Below are 16,000 nucleotides of genomic sequence, written 5' to 3' on the forward strand. Positions count from 1 at the left end.
AGTAGGGGGCCTGAGAGGAGGGAGGCCCCCAGCCCCTGTATCAGAGCTGCCAGAGCCAAGGCATCTCATATCCACAAGGAAAGAGACCGAGGTGCAGAGGAGTGAGGTGTTCTGCCTGAGGTGGACAACTGTGAGTCCCAGTTCTGCTCAGTCAACCACACAAGGGCGGAGAGGGAGAAATTTCAAAAGTGGAGAAAACGATGGCATCAAAGTGGTGAGCCAGTCCTAGATGGTAGGAGATAGAATTTTGGTGCTGAAGTTGAAGCCACTCTCCACCTACCCCACCCCTGAGGCTGCAACGATTAAAGGTGTCCTAGGACCCCCTTTCTTTCTGAAATGAATTTCTCACCAATGCCAGAAAAAGCTCAGAGCTGGCTGAGAATTAAGGTATGGGAAAGGAGATGGGAGAGATTCCATTCTAGTCAGTCCCTAAGAAGTAACTCCCAGGGAGCCCCCTCCCTGTCTTCCCCAGGGGTCTCCCCCTGTCCCCTGTGATTCAGCACCTCACTGTGAGGGCATCTTGAGACTCTGGGGCCAATCAACACTGAGCCCAAACCAATATGCCATGAGGACCAAGCCTGGGCATTGCTCATTTCATGTTAGTTCTCACACAGACACAGACAGCACAGGTGCCTGTACAGGGAAACACTGCGGTCATATTTCTGCTCTCTCTAAGCTCCTATTGGGGACAGTCTTGCCTGGGTCACACAGCTGCTTGTGGGAGAGGACCGGTCCTGACACCATTCTGCACAAAGCAAATCCCCACTCCCCACTGGGCTTTGCAACCAGGCTCTGCTAACCACCTCCTTAACCCTTCACCCGGCACCTTATCTCCCTGACTCCCCAAGTGGAGCCTCTTCTATCCCTCCTCTGAGACTACGAGAATGGACTGTGCATAAAGCCCTGAGAACTGTGAGCAGTGACCAGAGAAACACAAAATCCTGTTAGTTCTAGCCCAGGAGAGGCTGCCAGCCCTGATGGTGAGCCAGGACACAAGGATAGGAGAACAGGAAGCAGGAGGCAGGAAAAAGACCAAGAGAGAGGAGTGGTTGCCACCAAGGAAGCAGAGCACAGTGACCAGAGTTCAAGATCCAGGGCTCAGGCAGGACTTGGGAGCTGGGGCCTGCAGCTGGAAGGAGCGCTCCAGAAGAAAGATTGTATCTCAGGGCAGGAACACACATGCATCAGGGAGAGGAGATAGCACGTCAGCTGGGATGGAACTGCTGAGCCAGGTCATGCTGGGCTCCTTGGGCTGGGCAGGAACGTCTGGCTGCATGTCCGTCTGTCTCAGCCCAGCAGGGCTGACTCCCAGGCTGCAGCAGTGTCTGCTCCAAACTCAACCGAGCCTTCCCATAGCGTTCACCATGGGGATGCCTTGACCAGCTTGTCTCTTTCCCAGCCTTTGAGTACTCAAGGGCAGGCCCCTCTGTCACCTCTGAGGCTCTGGCACCCAGCACAGAGTCTGCGCATGGGAGATGCTCAGGAAATGTGTGCTGAGGAGCTGGCAAGCTGGGAAGGTGGACCCACAGTGGAGGGACGAGTTGGCCGTTCTTTTCTGAGCTACAAGGAGGCTCAGTACAGTATCCAGAACACTCGCTTAGGTGTCAGAAGAGCTGTGTTCTGGCCCTAGCTCTGTCACAAATGAGTTCACCTCCCCTAGCTGGGCCTGTTTTATCTTATGTGAAATGAGGGCATTGCACCAGCTGATATGCACAGGCTCTCCCAGCATTCACATTCTGGGAAATCTCTCCCTTCTCTGATGCCTCAGGCTGCCCTCTCCCTGCGTCCTGTGGGCCAAGTCTTCCCCACACCACAAGGGGGAGCTCTGCACACACCCCAGGCGAGTGCCTCGCCTCCAGCCCACTAACCTATGGGAACAGGTGTGGTGGTGGGTGCACGCTCCCTTGAGGAAGGCTGTGCCTTCTCAGACACAGAACTCCAGATGCCCAGCCACCAGGCACACCACAAAGTGGCCATGCACACAGAGGTGTAGCGTAGAAGTTTTGTGTTGGAAGATTTCAGCTTCTTCTAGCTAGCCCCCACATCCTCACTGCTCAGACACGGTCCCAGAGACAGACCACGACCTGCTCCCGCAACATTCCCATGAATACTCCTTGGCATTCCTGACCTGCCTAATTTCTGGGGAAGAAAGAGACTTGCCAGTAGAATTTGAATATTTTAATTTGGGAATGACTTAGGGGCCCAGATTCCTCCCCACCACCCTCCCTCCCCCCATAAGTTCCCCTCCTCTGGCCAGAGCTTCATCAGGAGCCAGATCCCGGAGCACCAGGCTCCACAGATAAGTCCCCAGTGATGTCTCAGGCTGGACATCTCCGTAAGGCTGGGGTGGGGTTTGGCGGGCTGGGGGTTAGTGAATCCCAAGGAGACGTGTCTGGGCTCCACTGTCCCCTCTGGCTGGCTAGGCCTAGAAGCCGGGTAGCCCCAGAGTCACTGCTGGTCCCCTGTGAGGATGGAACCAGGTAGAGAACCACGTCAGGATGAGTAGCTAGGGTTGGGGAGGGCATCTCCTCTCCACAGAGCACGGGCACTCACCCTGGATGGCCCCGGGTGCCATCTCAGTCCGGTAGATCTTGAATGCATCATAGGCAAAGACGGAAACCAGGATGATGCCAAAAACCTGTGGGAGTGCAAGTGGGGATGGCAAAACAGGCTATCTGGCCATTGGGTTAAGGTATAAGGCGAGGTGCAAGCCAGAACCCCAAGCCCTGGCTGTGGCTTCTGACACAGAAAGTGTGCAAGCACCAGCCTGAGCTCTTGAAGGGCTGAGGAGTCCTGCAGGGCTGAACTCACAAAAGCAGCAATGGCAGCTCCATCCCGGGAGGTCACAGCTGCAAAGGAGACCACCAGGAAGATGATGATGGCACTGACACAGCGCAGGAAGTCCTGGGGACCAGGGGTGCAGGGTTAACAGGACCTCAGAAGGCAGGGGGCATTGCTCTGAGGTTTTCCAGGCTAGCCAGCAGCCCGACCCTGAGGGATTCTGAACCCCTCCATGGGATACCCCTCACACAATATGAAGCACATTCAAGAGACAGAGCGCTCACACTGCTACCCAGGGAGTGGAAGCAGATGAACCAGAGCAACCAGGACCAGAAGCCAGGTGCTAGGGCTGGAGCCCAGGTGACAGCAGCTGGAGTCAACCAGCCAGGGGGGTCAGGCCAGGCCAGGGCTAGGGCTGGACCTTTGCTGAGTGGGAGAGCAGATCTAGCGGATGTGGTCCTCCTGATTGCCCATGGCCCTGCAGCTGTGAAATCAGTGTGAGTCAAAGCACACCTTTGAGCGCAGGGCATAGCACGGGGCAAAACCCAGCTGAAATGTGGAAATGGAAAGAAGCTCGGGGAGGAAAGGAAAACACACCATTTAGAGGAGAAGGAAGGGCCCCAAACTGGGCTGGGGGTCAAGGTTCCTCACCAGACAGGGCCAGTTAAGCCGGTTGAAGTGCTGGTAGTACTGGGTGGCATAGAGGAAGAGGAAGGCAAGTGTGATGAAGAACTCCAGCAGCGCCGCGGCCATGTAGGCAGAGATGGAGGCCGTGAAGCAGATGAAGATGATGAGGGTCAGGGCCTGCAGTACCGAGCATGTGGAACATGCCAGGAAGGGGACACAGGCAGGGGCCAGGGCTTTGCCTTCCCCTCCTTGGCAGCTCCCCTAGGCTGGCACCTACCACCTGTCCTTGGAGGGAAGGAAGGACTCTGGCACATCTCCCTATTCCCTGGTGTTAGGAACCACCGTTGCAGGGCATTTGCCCATCAAGGGCAGTTTCCGGCCTCCCATTCTGTTCACCCAGCAACCCCAGCAGTCTGGCCAAGTCATACGGCTCCCAGGAGCACTATTCCACAGTAATTCACGGGTACAGTGTGAATGCCAGCCCCTGGAGTTGTGCCCACAGAGACCCCATTCCACAGGGACCAAGAGGTGCCCCCTGCTCCATAATGCTTTCCCCATCCCTAGATGCCTTTGATTCCATCCCAAGAGAGAAGGCAGACGCTGCACAGTAGACTCTGGGGACCCCTTTAGCTCTGATGACCTACGGTGGCATACATGCAGAGGCCTTAAGTCTACACTGTGGTCTTGCTAAGAAGGGGGAAGATCCTTTCCTGAGAAGAGATGTTTCTGGGCAGCAGACCACAGATAAAGTGCAGCTGCAGGAAGTCTGCCCTTTTTGATAGTTAGACTTCTTGGACATGCTGAGAAGTGGCCATGTTAGAGGCTGTCATTGCCCCTGTCCCATCCCTATGTCTCACGCTCCCTCAATGTCCCAAAAAGTCATCCTGTCTGACTGCAGTCCTTCCTGCTGCAACTGAAACCTGCTGTAAATGCCTCCAGGTGCAGAGGCAGCAAGAAGGCAGAGTAGGAGACGAAGAAGGGGCAGCTGGGGGCAGGAGAGGTGTCCAGAGGGCCTGGGGAGGGAGGCTACTGAAGGGCAAGCTGGGGACTGGCATAAGGCTGGCCAGGAACCAGGGGTCAGGGAAATGGAGGCACCAGGTTGGGGAGGCAGCTGTTACCAGCTCGGTTTCCAGCAGGATGCCTTTGTGGGAGGTGAAGAAGGCCTTGTCCACCGCGAAGCCCTGGAGCTCTGCAACTACCCCCTCCTCAGGGGGCCGGTCCCGGCGATCCCGAACACTGAGCATCTTCATGGGGCCCACCAACACAGCCCCTACTGCCAAAAGCCCAGCAAGAGAAACAGAAATCTGGCAGGATGGGGAAACAGACAGGAGCAAGAAGGCACTTCGAGAAACCTGAAAGTGAAGCAGGAGCCTTGCCCACAGGGCCCCGCGAGAGAAGGCAGCCGCTGGGGGCCTTGCCCAGATGGGCCTTCACCCAGCTGCCCAGAGTGCCTCTGTTGCTGCCCGCACCAGCCCCCTAGAGACCCATGGGGAGGGGCAGAGAGGGAGGAGGCTCTAATCCCTCCCCTTGCTTAGAGCCCAACCCAGCCTGGAATAGAGAAGGGAGGGAAGAGGAGGAGGTCCGAAAAGAAACTGGGAGGAGCTGGGATGTGAGTAGAGGAACAGGGGCAGGACTGGGAGCCCCCAGGGACCTAAGCCTGAAGACATTTGTGTCCCCCTTCCCTAACTTTAACCCTCTTCTCTGGCTGGTCCTTTCTCCCATTTCCTTTTAGGGAGGGTGTGAGCTGGAGCCCAGCCCAGGCAGCACCCCCAGGACCAAGCTGCAGCAGCCAGGACTGGAGGACAAAGGCGGATTGTTGGGGGACAAGGGGGCGCTGTGTGCCTGCTGCAATGCCTCAATGGACCTCTGTCTCTCCAGCATGCTGGGAGCGCAGCCTGGCCCCCACCCTGGTGTTCGGGATGGGCCAGGGAGACAGAGATGGAAGAGGACGGGAGGGTGCAGCAGAAACTCTGGAGGGCAGAGAGAGCTGGCAGGGTGGACAGAGGTGAGGGCCGATGGTGGAAAGAAGGGACAGGCTGGGAGACCGCGAGGTGTTCAGGCACCACAGATGCCAAAAACAGATTAGGCCATTTTAAAATAAAGATATTTATTTGGATAAATCTCTATACATTCAATAACAGCTTCCTCCTCAGAATCATCCATGTCAAAAGACCAGTAACTACACCAGAATGCACCCAAAGTAGATGCTTCCTGAGTGATGAGTAAACAAGCAAGCCAATAAAATGAGGGGCTCTTTCTTCTCCGGCAAGGGGAAAATATTTAGAAAGTGCCTGTGCTGGGCCAGGGTAGCAGGGGATGGGAAGAGAGGAAGAGACAGGAGTGGTGGCCTCCAGAAATGGGCAGAACTTTGAAAACCTTTCCTGAGAGAAAATGACAGGACACCAGCTTCCAGTGGCCCTAAGCAGCAGTTGCTCTTTTCAAAATGTGCAGAAGTGCAGGTTTCCCCCGAAGCCCCCCATCCTGTCCTGGGATCTTGCTGCTGCAGACGGCACTTCACAGGGGCCAAGCATCTGGGCATCCTGGCCCTTCGTGGCAAGTGGTTGTACACCTGGCTCCAGGTTTCCCAAAAAGGGACCAGCCTCCAGCAGGTCCGGCTAGCCCATCACACGGGGCCGCACACACACACAAGCCAAGGAAACACGGTACAGCCTGCGCTCCAGGCAGTAGCCCTTGTGGTTGCCCTTCTTGCCATGGCACGGCCGCCGGTAGAAGACAGTCTGGTTGTGGTAGAGCAGCTCCGAGTTGCCCCGGGGGTCCATGTGGGAGCCTGTCTGTAGGCTGACGCAGTGTGGGCACAGGCAACGGGCGTGGTACAGGTCCTGGGGGAGCCGGTTCAAGTCTCTGTCCAACCTGTGGGGGCGGCACTTGTCAGGCCCTGGAAAGATGGGCCAGAAACAGAGAGGGTAGGGTGGCGTGGGAGTGCCAGAGGAAGGAAATGGTCCCTCTGGGGCCTTGGCCTCTTGTCTCAGTTCTGCACCCACTTGCTGTGTAACTTTGAACAAGTCACCTCCCTCCTCTATTAATTTTTCCCCACTGTAAATGACAGTAGCAGGTGACAGAGTACTTTCCAACTGGTCCTGGGACCCTGAGGGAGGCAGCGGAGGGTGAGCAGGCTCCTGCCTTAGCCTCCATTGACTAGCACTGCTTCTATCTGGCTCAGCATGAGGTTTCTTACTGTAATGATTACACTTTAGATTTTTGTTTGTTTGTTTGTTGTTGTTGTTGTTTGTTTGTTTGTTTTTGACAGAGTACCCAGGCTGGAGTGCAGGGGCACGATCTTGGCTCAACTGCAAACTCCACATCCTGGGTTCAAGCGATTCTCCTGCTGCGTGCCACCATACTTAGCTAATTTTCATATTTTTAGTAGAGATGGGGTTTCACGATGTTGGCCATGGTTGGCCAGGCTGGTCTTGAACTCCTGACCTTAGGTAATCCACCCACCCGGACCTCCCAAAGTGCTGTGATTACAGGCATGAGCCACCAGGCCGGACTTTAGGCGGTGTTTCTATTATTATTATTACAGCATTATTGCAAAAGTAAAAACCACTCTGACATCCAAGTATAAAAGAGTATAAAGAGTGAAAGCTAACAGTCTCTGCCTACCAGTCCCACTCCCGAGAAGCTAACCTCAACTATTTCCCGCACATTCTTCCAGACGCTGTACAAGCTTATATTATAAGCATACTTGAGAGTGCATGGAAAGACTTCTTTACTTATTCTGAAAGGATTTCATGGCAAAGAAATAAAAAAAGAAAGATGAAAAACACTGAAAAGTAGATGTCCCATAGGTCTGCGACTCCGTTAGTCTGGCAGGTGACAGTCCCCAGCTTGTAGGACTATTCCCCACACAGACAAGCCCTGGCAAATGGGTTTAGCTAGCACACCACTTCCCAAAGTGGGTTCCCTAATAAATCACCTACACCTGTTAGGTGCTTAAATGAATTTGGGAAACACTCGTTTAATGGTTTACTTTCTATAGACTTCTTGCAGACTTTAATGTACAGATGACAGTATGAATCTCCAAGGGGTAGGAGATAGAGCAGTCTTTCCTAAGTTTACCTGGCATAACTTTTTTCTGAGAAGCAGCTCACGGGATGAGCGTTGCACAGAACACACTTTGGGGAAAGCCACCTGAGTGGTTCACAGACTCCCAGCAAGGGGTCTGGAAGACAGCTGAGTTAACCTCTGGCACCCAGCCTCCCCTAAGAGGCTCCCGTGCCATCTGATTTGGCCCAGGACCCAGCCGGCTTCTGAGACCGCTCCAAAGCATCATGACCTGTAGTATCCACACTAGATCCAATCTCGGTTAAATCTGACCCCCTCCCCACCACTGAACTTCTCCATCCACCCCAAAGCCAATGCTAAGACAGAACTAGAAGGAAGAAGTGAAATCATACGTCTGGAATCCCTAAGACCCTAGTTTTTAATATTTTGCTTCATTTTTCTTATTTCAGTGCTTCCTAATAGTTTTCATATCATGGCACAAATAGAGAATTATAATATTTATGTGGCACACTGAGTGAAAGAATACAGTAACCATGATAATGATCAAAGATATCCAGTCCACAGCTCCAGCCAGCCAGCTGCCCGTAAAAGTTGAGGGTTTCACTCCCTTAGTATGCTTATAATTAACCCATTCATGGCCTGGGCAGTATCATTTGATATTGGGATGCTTCATGCCTGTATCATGCTATTATTCCCTAATATTTTACCCAGAAAAACATGGGCCATTATAGATATTTTTTTAAAAGAAAAGGAGAGAACCAACATAAATACAGACTTTTACATAGATTATATTTCATTTGATTTGCACATTAGCCTATGGGGCATTATATCATTTTACAGGTGAAAAAAAATCCTGAGTTTTGAAAACTTGAATTGACTCAGGATCATCCAATGAGAGTCAGAACTAGGACTCGAATACAGATCTTGTCCAATTCCCAAACCTTTACAGCCCCTCCAAGATCAAAATGGGAAAGTAAGCTGGAACTGCCCTGGTCCCTCACACGTACCCTGACCAGCACACACAGGGGAGCACGTGCAGGCATTCGGGGGGGGCAGCAGACTCACTCATATCTCCAGGGGGAGATGGCCCTGCTGTTGAGGGGCCCATCTTCACTGGCCCTACAGGATACTGAGTGGAAGTCGAGGCTAGCCGGCTTTAGGGGAGGCACAGGCACAGTGCTCCACCTCAGCAACTCCTCAGACGGGTATCCTTTGCTGGGGCAGCAGCTGGGCCAGTGGCTGTAGGTGTGGGTTCCCATGACCATTGCCAAGAATGCAACCACCTGTAGGAAAAGGCTAATGAGAGAACTGTTCTCACCTAATCTGGGTTGCCCCCTCATCTGCACCCTCCCCCTGGGATCCCAGTTTCTCACTCCACCTGGCTCCCTTCCCCAAACCTGGCAGCTTGGCCTCCCTCCACCCTCAGCAGCATCTCTGCTCCTCTCCCTCTCAGCATAGCCCTCAAGCAGCCCTCTGCACTGACCTGGTACATGCTGGGCACTGCGCACTCAGTCAGGTGGAGCACTGGCTGACAGGCCTCGTGGAAGCAGGCTGACTGGAGCAGGTTAGGAGTCCTGATTTTATTTTCAGCAAGCCTGTTTTGTTTATTCAAATTTATTTCCACTATCTTTTTAGGGAGTGACTTGAGATTAAAAAACAAAACAAAACAAAAAACTCTGAAAGTATTTCCAAAGGCTGCCTAAAATGCGATACTCATGGAAGTTGTGATGACCATCATTATATGCCTGGTAGCTGATAGGGTAAACTTTGCTCTTTGAACTTTTCTAAACGTGGGGTCAAAGCAATAGCGGTCTGCTGTTCTGTGTTCTTGTGAACTGGCATTTGCAGAATTTCCCTGGTTGGTTTGGTAGCCAAAGTTAGGAAATGTCTTGTGGCCTCCCTTCAAGAGGCCTCATTTCCATGATCCATTCTGTTCCCATCCAGGGTCTGGTTTCACCATTCCCCTCTTCTCAGGTGTCCTCCTGATCATCCACCTTCGTGATTATTTCCTTTCCCTTAGATAACCTTTGACTCCTATCCCCTTTGTTCTATGACCTCTTCCACATTTTCGATGACCCCAAAATTCTATGACCCCCATCATCTGTGACTTCTCCCCCATTGTCCATGACCTGCTCCCTAACTCCCCCGTGCCCTCACCAGTCACTGCCCCCCACCCGGGTATACAAGCCTACCCTCACAGGGCTGCCGGAAGGCCCTGACTTCCTGAGTTTGTTGACTGGATGGGCAAGGTCTGATGGAAGAAGCTGTGGGTGAGTGTTCCCATTGCACAAATGAGAAAGTGAAGCAAGGAAGAGGGAAACTGAAACAGCCTCACGTAAGACCCAATAGGAAGGAGGTCTCAGTTCCAGGGACCAACCTGCTCTCATTCACAGAGCCGTGGGGACCAAGCCTATGACAGGGCCAGCTACTGCTTTCAGGCCAGGAAGTGAGCCCACTCAGCCTCAGCAGGCCCAGAAACATGGGCCACTGTCAGCCAGGAGGGAGTATGTGTGCCCCAGAAAGGCTTACAGTTGAATTTGACCCCAAAGACACAGGTCAGCCGGCTCCAGGCTGCTTGAGAGACACTGTGCTGAGAGTGGGCCAGTCCGTCCTTCCCCCCAGGTCCTTCTCTTAATGCTTGCATATTGGCTTGCCTCATCCCCCACACCCACCCAACATACCCATATGCAGACATTGCCCCTAGAATGATGCGGCTTGATTTGCATGTGCTTTCCCTTAGAAAATACTCCTCTAGTAACCAAGGACTCAGGAAATAAACAAAAGGAACCAGGAATAACTTAAACTGCAAAGTGAGGAGGAATCTTTCCAATGCATTAGGGCAAAGCAGCCCCAAAAGAGAGAAGTGATGAGGTCAGAGGGCGATCTGGAAAATTGGGAGAACCTGCTCTGCTCTGGTGAGTCTTGGGGCACCTGGAACTGTGGGATGGGGGGCACTTAGAAGAAGCAGGTGGTGGCTGGGAGAGCTGGGGCACTCAGGAAGAGTCATGAGGCCAGTATCATGGCCCTACTCTCACTGCCTCACCCTCTGCCCCCAGTACTTGCAGACGTCCTCTCCCTTCCATATCCTGCTGGCCTCAGCTCCTGTGCACTTACATGTGCCAGGCATGGTGCTAAGCCCTGGGCATGCATCATCTCATTTTATCCTTACAATGAAACCATGACATGGAAACTATTATCCCCATATTACAAATGAGGAAACTGAGGCCCAAGGAAATTTAGAAACTTACCCAAGATCACAAAGAAAGAGGCTGAGGTGGTTTCCCATTTCCAGCTCTGACCAATTATTCCACATCTAACCTGGCATGGAAGTGCCACACCGAGCCTACCCCCAGTTGGCTGTGAATGGAAGGGGAGCACCACAGTGAATGCTTTCCTACTCACCTGGGCTTGGGTTGGGACAAGTTTCAACAACACCTGCTGAGGGCCACAGGGTGTGTCTGCCTGCTTAGGCATCCAGCCCTGCTATTGGGATTCACTGCACTAACTCCCTTTCCTAGCCTTTGGTCTGGCAGACATGGCCTCAAGGTGGCTTCTGGTGCTCCTGGGAAAACTTCAATCCCAAAACAGACTCTTACGAGGCAGTGCTGTTTCAGGAGAGCTGGATTCCTATGGCTCTCACTCTCACCAATCAGAACCTCAGGGCTAAGAAGGTAGTAGAACTGGAGTTGGCTCAGATCTCCTATCTTGACCCCTTCCCAGGAGGGGATGTTCAAAGGAGCCAGAAGTGATCCCAGCTACCTGTTTCACTTGCTGACACTGCAGGGAAGACCCAGCCTAGGTCACCAGGAATGTCGCCCTTCAGAAGAGTCCTTTGGGGTGTCCCTTTAGGACACAGGGATAACCCCTCCAAGAAGGGTTGGCTTTTCCCACCCCCATGATGACCAGGACTTACCTGAGAAACTGTGCTCTGAGCCACATGCCCCCACCCCACCCCACTTGCTCACCCTCTGTCCTTATCTCAGTAGCAGCTTTGTGGGACTCCTTAGGGTGACTCCCTGTCATGAGAAACATTTTCCAGTGGGGTTTCCTCCTGCGGTGACTAGTTTTGGAATCCCTGAGTCACTTCAGGTTCCAGGGAACCCTTGGGGGTGTGAGGATAGGCGGGTGACAATAGGGAGAAGGCTGGAGGCAGGGAACAAAGGAAGGTCTGCATGTCACATGACATCAAGGTCCCCTCCCAGCACGTCTTCACCTGCCTACGCCTGACCTGGCAGCTGAAGAGACCTTCCTAGGATTCCTGTCCCTGTGGCCCTGAGGAAAGAGAGAAGCACCTGTCAGGAAAGGGCAGGGAAGATGTGGTGGAATACACTTCCCAATCTTGGCTTGGAAAGGCTCTTGGGGCTTGCAGAACGTGAGAATATGTCTTCCTTGCCCCTTCTCAGGAAGATATGCAAGTTTCCACCTGCTGCCTTGAAGTCTTGGCCCTGCCAATGACCAGCTCAGGACCTTGGGCCCTCTCTCTGCTCCTCCCTCTTCAATTGTAGAAGTGGATGGGTTTGGGTGGGCGGGGATTGGGGGGAATATTAACCTGGATGGCCACAAAGGTGCCAACCAGCTTAGCTGCTCCAGATCTCAGCTCCTGAAATAGTGCTGAATCCATAGGACTCATCAGGGCCTATCGAAGCTCATCGGCACTCCCTGTACGTGAAGCTAGGGCACTGAACGTCAAAATGTTGAGATACTTCTGCACCTGCTGGTCAGTAGAAGCTTCCCTCAACCTTGGGACATCACCTTACCATACCTCTCTATGATCCAGCAACTAAAGGTTGAACACCTGGCACAGATGGAGGCCCCCAGAACAGTGCTCCCACTTTCTGATTGGTAATGGTTTAGCTACAAAAATGCCTAGGCTCAGGAGCAGCCTTCAAGGAGAACTCAGTCTAGACCCTGGGAGACACATGGAGAATCAGAGTTAGCAGAACAAGGAACCCAACAAATCCATGTCTTTAGCCCAGGGCTGGAGCCTTCCCCAGGAGGCCCCTCAGCTTACTCAGCTTTGTCCTATGGTCATGGCTGCCTTCATTCACTCATCCACTCACCTAATATTTATTGTGCACCTACTGTGTTCCAAGCACTATTCTAACTACTAGAAATGCAGAGGCGGACAGGCCAGACAAGGTCCCTGCCTCATGAAGCTTACGTTTTAGGAGAAGAGAGATGATAAACAAGGAAACAAGATAATTTCTGATAACAATAAGTGCTATGAAGAAAATGAAACAGCATTATGAGATAGGGAGTTACTGGGGGTGGGAGAGAGGAAGGCGGGGCAACTTTAAGTTGGAAAGCCAGGAAAGGCCTTTCTGAGGATGCAGGATTTGACCTGATGACGGAAAGGGTCTGGGGGAAGTGGTTTAGGCAGAGAGGGCAGGACATGCAGAGTCCTAGAGGTGGAAAACAGCATGGCATATTTGAGAAACGGAAAGGACAGTGTAGATGATGAACAAGAGATAAGGACGAGAGATGAGATGAGGTGAAAGAGCTAGGCAGGGAGCAGATCACATAGGGTCCTCCAGGCTACCACAGAGCATTTGGATTTTATTCCAGGGTCAGCAGGAAGGTATTGACTGGATTCAAGCATGAGCTACATGATATATTTCTTTTTTTTTTTTTTTTTTTTTGAGACGGAGTCTCGCTCTGTCGCCCAGGCTGGAGTGCAGTGGCCGGATCTCAGCTCACTGCAAGCTCCGCCTGCCGGGTTCACGCCATTCTCCTGCCTCAGCCTCCCGAGTAGCTGGGACTACAGGCGCCCGCCACCTCGCCCGGCTAGTTTTTTTGTAGTTTTAGTAGAGACGGGGTTTCACTGTGTTCACCAGGATGGTCTCGATCTCCTGACCTCGTGATCCACCCATCTCGGCCTCCCAAAGTGCTGGGATTACAGGCTTGAGCCACCGTGCCCGGCCCATGATATATTTCTTGAGGACAGGCACCATGTCCTTGACATGCCAGTGCCACCACAGGGCCATCACCAAATAACAATAATAGTAGTTGCCTTTGTCCAGAATTTGCACCTCATGGGCCAGATACTGTTCTTGGGATTCTCTTAATCCTCATAACAAGTAAATGCTAAAAGTTTGATTAACACTCCCACTTTACAGACAAGGAACCAGAGGCTCCAGGAAGTCACAGAACTTGCCAAGGTAACGAGCCAGTGTTGGAACCAGAATTAGAACCCAGGCAATCTGGGTGCTATGGGTCCAAAGAAAGGAGGACTGAAGAACTGGTGAGCACCCAAGAAGTTTTGGGTAGCAGGGGAAACAAGGAGAGGTCCAGGAAGTCTTGGGGTCAGTTGAGGAAAAAACCAGCTCATTGGACCTGCAGGGAAGGGGAAAGAATGGGAGAAAAGACTAGGACCCAGGAAGCCAGATGGAGGGGTTCCTTCCTTTCTTCTCCCTGAATATGGCAAGGGCAAACCTTGAAGACCTGCTGCTTGAGGCTGCCACCCACGCAGGGTCTCAGCTACCTGCCAAGTCTGGGTTTTCTCCCACCTCACCTGCCCTCAACAACGAACACGTTCAGCTTTCAGGAAAGCGCAAGTCAGAGGGAAAGCCAAGGTAAAGAGGAAAAGCCACGGAAGAAAAGCACTGTGCCTGGCAATCTACATAAGCATACTCCTCACCAAAGTCACTGCCACAGAGGAGGAACTGAGACTCAGATGCCCTATAACTGGACCAAGGTCACACAGCTAGTTAAGTAGGATTAACTAGCTGTGTGACTCTGACTGGCTACATTCCACACCTGGGTATTCCAGAAGCAGTCTTATTCCCACTGGTCTGCCCTCTGCTGTCCCTCTTCTACCCTTCCCCGGGCAGGGAAGCTGCCTGCCCATCTCTCAAGCCACCACCTTGCCTGGTCCTAGCAGCTTCCTTCCTGCTTAGCCTTTTCTGGCCTCCATCTATTTCCCCTCATGCCAGTCAAGGCATTCATCTTTGAAGACAGGGTTTCCTGACCACCTCCACCTTGGACCCCAATTTGCCTTGGCAATCCCCTGGGCAGAGATCACACCAAGTCACTCCCCAGCAGCTGGATATCTATGTGCCTGACAGCCAGGAGCCCCAGGGCCGGGGTCTGGAAGAGGTTGGAAAATCTTCCCTAGTGGCCACCTCCAACCTAACTGGAGCTGGGAAGCAGGAGATCTCCCTGGAAATTTAAAAGTTCCTCTGTCATCCTAGTGGAGTTGGAAACTATTCAGGAGTCTTCCATCACAGCCAGCCAGCCTACAGCCAACACAGTTCATCCCCATCCCCATGTTTATCCCAGAATCTCTCCCTATTCCACCCCATAGGCTCCACCACACCCTTCACGCAGAGGTTTCTTCACAGGTGCCCAGGCAATAAGAGTGGGGAAGGAGCTGGGGCAGGTGTCCTGACCACACTTTCCTAGGAAATGCCTAGATGTGTGGGTCTGTGGAATATTGAGGCGGGGTTATCTGTTCAGGTCCTCAAGTTCACCAAAGGCCTTATATTACATTTCTGATCTTATCTCCAAATAAGGTTATGCACATACACACAATAAGGTTACATATGTGTTTGAAGGGTTAATTTGTTCAATGTAAACATCCAAAATATACCACAGCTTTCAATCCTGTTTATCATCTTGCTTTTTAAATACCAGGAACCTCAAAAATGCAAGAAGGTAGGTGTCACTCAAGCTTGACAGGCCCTGATGTGTGTGTCCCAAAGGAAAGGTCCAGGGAAGCAGCACACACTAAGGAGTTATCCCAGGGCAGAGGAGCTGTGGGGGGTTAGGAGCACCGTCCTTTCAGTGGAAACTCCTGGCGGGGCTAGATCCCAGCTTCTCTGAAAGAGTTCTAGCAACTTTTGTGCCAGCGGTCCCCAGTCCTCTCCTCATAGCAGCAAGAGCGAGCCAGGCTGAAGAGGCCGACAGGCCCAGACTGGCAGAGGAGTGTAAGAGGCCGCACAACCTGCCCGCCTGCAGCTCTGGGGCCAGACGCCCTGCTTCATGTTCTGTCACCAGGGCCAGAATCCATGTCCAGCGCCAGACTCCCGCCCTGTGCCCCGCAAGAACGACCCAGCGAACCCCGCTGCCCAGCAGGGGAGGCGCCGAGGATTGGAGAGGCTCTGCTAAGGGGCCCGCTGGGCTGGAGGCGCGCGCTCCCTCCATGGGGAAAGACAGATGTGGGGCTAATGAAAGGGAAGCCGGGAGGCGCGGGGCCAGCGGGGGAGACGGGGGCGTGGCGGGGAGAGGAAAGCTCCGGGAGAAAGCCGACCCGACTGCCGCGAGCGAGGCCTGCAGCGGAGTCCAGAGGAGGAAGGCGCCTGGGACTGGGGCAGGACCAGGGCGGGAACGGGTGGGGGAGGGGTACCACAGGCAGTTGGACCCGAGGGTCCTGAGCTGAAACTCAACACCCGCCTTTGGAAGGATCGTCCCCCTTTCTCCTCCGCCCCTTCCCTTCCCCTCCCCTTTCCCCTCCCTCCTTTCTCTTAATCCCCAGGACTGAGCCCCGCGCCGGAGAGGAGAGGGCCTGAGGGGAGGAGAAAGGAACAGCACTGAGAGGGGCCAGGAGCCCAGGAAGGGGAGGGAAGGG

General features: G+C 53.2%; 2 protein-coding genes across 6 annotated transcripts; both read right to left on the reverse strand.

Annotated features, from left to right (window-relative positions):
* Positions 1–2,163: 2,163 nt before the first annotated feature.
* LOC105499598 (CKLF like MARVEL transmembrane domain containing 5) lies at positions 2,164–5,145 on the reverse strand. 4 transcript variants are annotated; one of them, XM_011772289.2, is made up of 5 exons: positions 4,527–5,090; positions 3,433–3,585; positions 2,812–2,904; positions 2,554–2,638; positions 2,164–2,462 (listed from the first exon to the last, which is right to left on the reverse strand). In XM_011772289.2, exons 1-5 carry the CDS (start codon positions 4,656–4,658, stop codon positions 2,449–2,451), a joined length of 477 nt encoding a protein of 158 aa, XP_011770591.1. In that variant the 5' UTR covers positions 4,659–5,090; the 3' UTR covers positions 2,164–2,448. The 4 variants fall into 4 exon arrangements, with proteins under 4 accessions (XP_011770591.1, XP_011770593.1, XP_011770592.1 ...); XM_011772291.2 differs by lacking the exon at positions 3,433–3,585 and having other exon boundaries at positions 4,527–5,115; XM_011772290.3 differs by lacking the exon at positions 2,812–2,904 and having other exon boundaries at positions 4,527–5,099.
* Positions 5,146–5,503: 358 nt separating this feature from the next.
* On the reverse strand, positions 5,504–13,609 carry LOC105499600 (interleukin 25). 2 transcript variants are annotated; one of them, XM_011772294.2, is made up of 3 exons: positions 8,918–13,609; positions 8,500–8,717; positions 5,504–6,279 (listed from the first exon to the last, which is right to left on the reverse strand). In XM_011772294.2, exons 1-3 carry the CDS (start codon positions 8,924–8,926, stop codon positions 6,024–6,026), a joined length of 483 nt encoding a protein of 160 aa, XP_011770596.2. In that variant the 5' UTR covers positions 8,927–13,609; the 3' UTR covers positions 5,504–6,023. The 2 variants fall into 2 exon arrangements, with proteins under 2 accessions (XP_011770596.2, XP_011770595.2); XM_011772293.2 differs by lacking the exon at positions 8,918–13,609 and having other exon boundaries at positions 8,500–8,774.
* Between the last annotated feature and the right edge of the window lie 2,391 nt (positions 13,610–16,000).

The sequence above is a fragment of the Macaca nemestrina genome, chromosome 7, assembly GCF_043159975.1.
Source record: "Macaca nemestrina isolate mMacNem1 chromosome 7, mMacNem.hap1, whole genome shotgun sequence".
NCBI lineage: Eukaryota > Metazoa > Chordata > Mammalia > Primates > Cercopithecidae > Macaca > Macaca nemestrina.

Excerpts from the sequence above, each read along its gene's own strand:
- LOC105499600 (XM_011772293.2), bottom strand. The coding sequence starts at position 8,774 with ATGAGGGGGCAACCCAGATTAGGTGAGAACAGTTCTCTCATTAGCCTT. Across the intron at positions 6,280-8,499 it reads ATCTCCCCCTGGAGATATGA|GTTGGACAGAGACTTGAACC; the intron begins GTGAGTCTGCTG and ends CCGCCCCCACAG.
- LOC105499598 (XM_011772289.2), bottom strand. The coding sequence starts at position 4,658 with ATGAAGATGCTCAGTGTTCGGGATCGCCGGGACCGGCCCCCTGAGGAG. Across the intron at positions 3,586-4,526 it reads TCCTGCTGGAAACCGAGCTG|GCCCTGACCCTCATCATCTT; the intron begins GTAACAGCTGCC and ends TCGGTACTGCAG. Across the intron at positions 2,905-3,432 it reads GGCTTAACTGGCCCTGTCTG|GACTTCCTGCGCTGTGTCAG; the intron begins GTGAGGAACCTT and ends CCTGGTCCCCAG.